Raw genomic sequence first — 7,500 nt, 5'->3', positions numbered from 1 at the left:
ATAGATAATCACTATTTACGTCAGCAAATAATCTGAAAAAGCACACCAAAATGCATAGGAAATTGACATCTATAACGGTCACCGACACATCAAAACGAATAGAAAAAAATATAATAAAAAAAATAAGATTTCAAAGAAGTATAAGAATAACAAAGAACAGACAGAGACAGTACATATCTCATATATGCAATTTCCTTTTAATTTCCTTTCTTTCTTTCTTATTCTTTACGTTTTTTTGTTGTTGTTTTTTCATTCCTCTTCGTGAACATCCCAGAACCACACCTAAATTTTCCGCCTCTACTTTTGAATAGAACCTTGAGTGAAAATATTGAAAAATATCTATGAATGAAGTGAAAGGGAAGTAAGCATTCAAATGGTTCAAAGCATAAAATGAAGCAATTAATGTTATCATCTCTTACCATTATCATCATGTCATCATTTTTATCATCACTGTTGTTACTATTAGTTATTAGTATCGTAATTATTATGATTATGATTATCATTATTGTCATCATGATAATATTATGATTATCTTTATCATTATTATGATTATCATCATACTATCAATATTATCATTGTCATCATTATCGTTATCATTATCATTACTAGTATCATTATCATAATCATTATTATTATCATAATCATTATCATTATATGTATGGTTATCATTACTATTATTATCATTATCATCATGATTATTATAATTATCATAATCATCATTATCATCATAATCATTATCATCATCGTTATTATCATCATCGTTATTACTATTATCATACACATCAACATTACTATCACTCTCATTGCGCCATAACATATAATACAACCAATGCTCCTCAAATACCAACTAAAGGACCGGATGACATAAAGAAAATACTACAAAATGTCTAATCAACCGAAGAAAGTATTTGTGTCCTGTAAACGGGTGAAGCAAGAGATAGTAAGTAAGAGAGTAGAGGACAGTGGAGGTTAGATGTCTGGGGGGAGGGGGAGGGGGCGGGGAATGAGAGGGGGAGAGGGGGGAGGGGAATGGGAGTGGGAGGGGGAGGGGTAGGGGGACGGGGAGAGGGCGGGGAATGAGAGTGGGAGGGGTAGGGGGACGGGGAGAGGGCGGGGAATGAGAGTGGGAGGGGTAGGGGGACTGGGAATGGGAGATGGAGGGAGTGTGGGAGATGGAGGGAGGGAGATGGAAGGAGTGTGGGAGGAAGAAGTGGACCAACAGACGGACAAAGGAAAAGGTGAAGAGGTGTTTTTTTTCTCTCTTTTTTTTTTCTTTTTTCTTTTTTGCGTGAGGGAGAAAAGTGCGGTCTTCCCATGAAATATCCTAGCATTCATATCAGAACACAAAGCGGACCCTGGTCCACCTGACTCCATGTCTGGCGCGTAATTTTAAATAAGGACAAAAAAACAAAAACACCACCACCAACGCACTTGTATCTAAGCTGCTTGCATGCATGCTTGGTCCCCTTCTCGTGTTCAAGGTCAGTTACCGGTACGAACTAGATCGAATATTGAGGAATACAAGATCTTTAAAAAAGGAAAACTTAAGCACGAATATGCGACGATAGAGAACAAAACAAACGTAAAGATTACCCAAACTTTGGCATCCATCGCACGGCTCACGACTGACTGCCGAAGTACCTGGTTTTTCCCGGACGTTTTCGGGCGTCATGCAATTTTTTATATATATATTTTTTTTTCTTTAGCAACGCTCGTGTCTTATGAAATCGTTGTCTTGCTACAGTTACTTGCGTCAAAGAATGTATATACTTCAGCAGAGAGATAGAATATTCCCGAAGGTTCGTAAACTCGAAGCTAGTCCTTTAGAACACAGCTGCTTCCAGACTTGGTGCAAATCTTGCTCTTAAGTCATCGCCTGGCATCTCACCCCCACCCCCACCCCCACCCTGAGGGGGGGAGGGGAGGGTCAAGCGCCTATAAATACCGCTGTAGGACCAAGACCTTCAGCTCACTCAACAGGTTCATTCGAGTAGGACAGGATGAGAGCTGCTGTAGTCCTTGTGAGTAATGTGCACATTGATCTAGGCGCGTCTGTAACCGCCATTGGATAATGTTTCGTTTCCTGTGACGTAATAAGCAAAAGTTTTATAGCTGTACATTTAGTTTGTTATCATTGTTGTCTTTAAGTGAATTCGCAGTGGAAATATCTATGGTAGTGTGTTTCTTACTTATTTCCTACAAGTGACTACATAGTTGAAAGGATTTGCTACAGTGAATCATAACAGGCATAGATTTATCTATTTGTTTGATTCTGGCTGGTCTGGCTAATGTGTGTGTGTTTACTTATTAATTTATTTACTTATTTATTTATTTATTTGTGAGGGTAAAATATATAAATGTAGATTTGTGTGTATGTATGAGAGAAACAGAAAGAGAGAGAGAAAGGGAGAGAAGGAGAAAGAGAGAGAGAAAGAGAAAGAGAGAGAGGGAAAGAAAGAGAGTTGTAATATCATCAAAATATTAACGTGTCCTTCATATCCACTCTTTCTTCCAGGTGACGTTGGTGGCGCTGTGCGCGGCGGAGGCAGACCCGGGGGGCAAAAACAAGAGCAGCGGAAGGCGAGCTGGAGCGAGGCACTTCGGCGGCGGAGGCTATGGAGGGAGCTATAGCAGCGCGGGAGCCTTCGCCGGCAACGCAGGAGCCTTCGCCGGTAGGCCAGGGGGCTTCGGTGTGAGCGCAGGAGGCTTTCCTGGCAGTTCCGGAGGCTTCGGAGGCAGGCCAGTAGGCACCGTGGGCGGCTTCGGAGGCACTTCAAACTTTGGCACTGGTGTCAGCACTGGAGCATTCGGCAGTGGCACAGGAGGCTTTGGTGGTCGGCCAGTTGGCACTGCAGGAGGCTACAGTGGTTCGGGAGGCACTACAGGAGGCTTCGGTGGCACTACTGGAGGCTTTGGAGGCACCACAGGAGGCTTCGGAGGAAATACAGGTTTCGGAGGAAGTACAGGAGGTTTCGGAAGCTCTACAGGAGGCTTTGGAGGCTCTACAGGAGGCTTCGGAGGAAGTACGGGAGGTTTTGGAGGCTCTACAGGAGGTTTCGGAGGCTCTACAGGAGGCTACGGAGGAAGTACAGGAGGCTTTGGAGGAAGTACAGGAGGCTTCGGAGGCTCTACAGGAGGCTTCGGAGGAAATACGGGAGGCTTCGGAGGCTCTACGGGAGGTTTCGGAGGAAATACGGGAGGCTTTGGAGGCTCTACAGGAGGCTTCGGAGGCTCTACGGGAGGTTTCGGAGGCTCTACAGGAGGCTTCGGAGGAAGTACAGGAGGCTTCGGAGGCTCTACAGGAGGCTTCGGAGGAAATACGGGAGGCTTTGGAGGCTCTACAGGAGGCTTCGGAGGAAATACGGGAGGCTTTGGAGGCTCTACAGGAGGTTTCGGAGGCACTGGCGGGCATACTGGAGGTGGGGGCTCCACAGGAGGCGTTTCCCTCATCAGTTATGCACGCAAAGGACCGGCAAAGTAAGCAGACATAGACACCACTGTTGTTATTTTTTCTTTCCTTCTCCCTTTCTTTTGCAATAAATGTTAATCGAAATGCGACAATATTGTATCACAAGTGAGACTTTTTAGTTTCTTATACTTCGTCAATATTTCATCCATCATTTCATTTATGTTGGTTGAAATTAATCCCATCTTTTCATTTATGTTGGTTGTAATTAATCCCATCTTTTCATTTATGTTGATTGTAATTAATCCCAATTATTTCCCTTGCGTAGAGCGACCGCCGCAGCTTCTTCGAGTGGCAGGACAAGCGGTAGATCTTATAAATACGGGGGTTAAACTCACATGATGTGGTTCTGGTGACTATGCGGCCATCTTACAGTCGGGATCCAACATGATGTTCGAGAGAGGTACCGTCACAGCATATCCTAATGTGTGTCAAGATTGTGTACTAAAGATTTTTTTCAACTTGGTTGTTTTTTTAAGCTACGTGTATGTCTGTCTTAAGAAACGTACACTTGGAATGTGCAAATGTCATTAAAAGAGTTCCCATCACAAAAGCTGAGTCTGTGTTTATGTTTTTACCATGATATTGTGTCTTCCTAATTCCATTAGTTATGGTACTGTTTACGTAATTGCACATCATATTACGAGACACAAATAAGTCGTTTCGCCTCTAAGGAGTGTCTGCCATATGGGGATGATTTGGGGGGGGCAGGTATATTTTTACTCTAATGAATTTGTCTATCAAGCCCATAATGTTATTCTCTTTCTCTCTCTCTCTCTCACACACACACTCACTCACACTCTCTATCTTTCTCTCTCTCCCTCTCTCTCTCTCTCTCTGTCTCTGTGAGGGTTGTCTTAGTCTATGGTAACTGACAACCCAGCACAAAATAGGTAGTGATGCCAGACACAGGGTTTGAACATTACAGGTTTATTCCATAACGCAGATAGTCTGCCGTTATGGTGCACGAAAGATATATTCACTACAGCACAATGGTCACAGCAATAAACAATATCACAACACGTATGAACAGGCGGGGAAATCAGGTGTCACGGTAGCGTAGTCGATTCCCGGTCTGTCGGTATGTTCCAAACTTCCTGCTTATATGGGAAGGCTTCGCATCCGCCGTCCCCGAATCTTGTCCCCACGGCGGGCACTCAGGAAGGCAGTCTGGAATGTACGGGGCGTGGCAATCGAGGAATTAAGCTCGTTTTGAGGGTCTAAGGTACTTGGAAAGGCAACCATGTGTAAAGTACCTATCCATCAAAGTTGACCTGACCTGACCCGGCGATTGCCTCACTAGTGTGATGTTCGTATAGTATTTGCATATGATTTATTTGTTGTATTTGATATATTTGTATTCAATATCGTATATAGCATTCTATATCATACCTCACAGTCTCTCTCTCTCTCTGTCTGTCTCTCTCTCTCTCTCTCTCTCTCTCTCTTTCTCTCTCTCTCTCTCTCTCTCTCTCTCTCTCTCTCTCTCTCTCTCTCTCTCTCTCTCTCTCTCTCTCTCTCTCTCTCTCTCTCTCTCTCTCTCTCTCTCTCTCTCTCTCTCTCTCTTTCTCTCTCTGTATGTATGTCCGTCTCTCTCTTTCTCTCTTTGATTGAACAGAAAGAAGATCACTCTGCTCATTCTTTTTTCATGACAAAATGATGGATGGTTGTACCATTCCTGTGAATATGAATATTATTCATATTTCACTGATTAAGGTTTATGGACTTTTTTATTACGCCAAGAAAACAAATGAATATGTAAGACAGAAAGAAACGGAAAGGGATAAACAGACTTAATTCTTGCATCACATAAAATCAAAATAAAGTTGAACTGAAAAGAAAAAGACGAAGCAAAACAAGAATTTTTGTGTATTTCGTCAGTTCATGTTTCCTCTCATAAAAGTACATGGATAAACATAAACTGGAATGGATAAAAAAATATATATATATACATTTACACATCCTGAATTATCAGTACTGGAATAATATCTTATGATCTAATTTTCTTTTGATATCGAGATATTGAACAAAATGTTATGCAACTAATGCCGTGCAACAACTCCCCTAGTCTCGTCCCTCAGACCGCTCCATCGTTCACTTATCTGGCTTGTCAATCAAATCAACACGTGATAATCGCCTCAGGTCAATGATCTAGTGACAGAGGCTGCGGTGTTAACTTTTTAGAGAAACGTATTCGCAAGCACTGTGCGTGTGTGTGTGTTTGTTAATGTGTGTGTGTGTATGTGTTTGTTTGTGTGTGTGTGTGTGTACGCGCACGTGCGAGCGTGTTTTGTGTCTGTGTTGATCATGTTTGTTATTACGTCTTGAAAAGATATGTTCAAAATTAATTCCGGATGAGGAAATTCTCTAACCAATATGACATAACACATTGCATCTAATATGATTTAACACGATAATATGATTATGATAATGATGATTACAATTGTAATAGTAAAATCTGATAATGGAAATGATATCAATGTCGATGATGATGATAATGATCGGAATAATAAATACTATGATAACGATAATGCTTAAAAGTAAACGGTTCAATAACTAGAGAAATACTAATGATGATGAAAATGATAATGATAATAATCATGACGATTAACCAATAGAAATAACAATAATGCTACCCATATTAACATTGACAATAGAACTATTAATGATTATGATAGTGACGCCCCTAAAATATATATATATATATATATATGTATATATATATATATATATATATATATATATATATAATAATGATAATAATAACGACTTTGTGATGCGGACGTGAACTCGGAGCGCTTGATTAGAAGACTTGCACGAAACTGACTGAGCTATTGCTCAAGTGAATGTCAATTGCATAAATAAAAAAATTAATGATCATATAATCACTTATATACATGCTTACACATAGATTATATCGATATCAGTAATATTTACATGATTATGATAATGGTGATGATAAGGATGATAATAATGATGATAATAATCATAATCATAATCATCATGATAATAATGATAATACAAACGATGAAAGTAATATGATAATAAAAACAATAATTAATGATAATAACAACATAAACAATAAAAATATTAATAACTATGTTAATGACAACAATGATAATGATAATGCTTTCAATAATGATGATAATAATAATCATATTTTTAATAATGATAACCATGATAATGAAAATTGTAGTGATAATGATAAAAGCAAAGACAGCAAGAGCAAGGAGGATAAAAACAACTATAACAACGATGATGAAAAAAGAAAAATGTAGATAATAAGAATATGAATGATGATGATGATGATAATGGTAATGATAAAGATAATGATGAGGATAAGGACAACAATAATACTAATAGCAATAATAACAATTATTATTATTACAATAATGATGTTGATAATAATACCAGGAAGAAAAATCATGATGATAATAACAATAATGATAATATCACTGATAATGATATTGATATCAATAATGATGATAATAGTGATAATTGTAATGGCGATAATAATAACAACAACGATGACAATCGGAATAATAAAGATTATGATAACGATAATGCTTAAATAGTAAGCGTTTCAATAATTAGAACAATACTAATGATGATGAAAATAACAGTGATAATGATGTTGATTAAGTAATAGAAATAACAATAATACTACCAATTATAACATTGATAATAGAATTATTAACCCCGATGATAAAATTAGATGATAACTTTATTGTTCATATTCTTGTCTACTTTGTTCAAACTGGTGGCCTACGAAGGTTAAAGTAATACATGTAGAGTTACCAAAAGAAAGAAATAGGTTGATATACTATATTGTCATCAATATTATCATTATAGTCAGTTGCATCTCCAGGCAGGCTCTCAAAATAACAAATTGATATGAAAATATGTAACAGAAATATCTAAATGATTATGATATGAGCACCCTAGTCAAAGAAATCCTGCCGTAAGACGAGCTAGCTTATTAAAAGACACACGAAATCCCAAACGTTGCTTTTGGAATTAATTTATAGAAATAA

General features: G+C 38.6%; 1 protein-coding gene across 2 annotated transcripts; it reads left to right on the top strand.

Moving 5' to 3' along the window:
• The first annotated feature begins 1,881 nt into the window (after positions 1-1,881).
• LOC122242200 (uncharacterized) lies at positions 1,882-4,024 on the top strand. 2 transcript variants are annotated; one of them, XM_086554910.1, is made up of 4 exons: positions 1,882-2,021; positions 2,516-2,789; positions 2,823-3,477; positions 3,735-4,024. In XM_086554910.1, the coding sequence occupies exons 1-4, from the start codon at positions 2,001-2,003 to the stop codon at positions 3,796-3,798; spliced, it is 1,014 nt and encodes a 337-aa protein (XP_086411036.1). In that variant the 5' UTR covers positions 1,882-2,000; the 3' UTR covers positions 3,799-4,024. The 2 variants fall into 2 exon arrangements, with proteins under 2 accessions (XP_086411036.1, XP_042855369.2); XM_042999435.2 differs by having other exon boundaries at positions 2,516-3,477.
• The last annotated feature ends 3,476 nt before the right edge of the window (positions 4,025-7,500 follow it).

This window comes from Penaeus japonicus, unplaced genomic scaffold (assembly GCF_977035675.1).
Source record: "Penaeus japonicus unplaced genomic scaffold, GWHDUDI00000001_assembly GWHDUDI00000030, whole genome shotgun sequence".
In the NCBI taxonomy this organism is placed as follows: domain Eukaryota; kingdom Metazoa; phylum Arthropoda; class Malacostraca; order Decapoda; family Penaeidae; genus Penaeus; species Penaeus japonicus.
Note: the sequence above shows the minus strand (reverse complement) of the source record. Positions and strands in the feature narration are given on the sequence as shown.

Excerpts from the sequence above, each read along its gene's own strand:
- LOC122242200 (XM_042999435.2), top strand. The coding sequence starts at position 2,001 with ATGAGAGCTGCTGTAGTCCTT. Across the intron at positions 2,022-2,515 it reads TGAGAGCTGCTGTAGTCCTT|GTGACGTTGGTGGCGCTGTG; the intron begins GTGAGTAATGTG and ends TCTTTCTTCCAG. Across the intron at positions 3,478-3,734 it reads GCACGCAAAGGACCGGCAAA|AGCGACCGCCGCAGCTTCTT; the intron begins GTAAGCAGACAT and ends TCCCTTGCGTAG.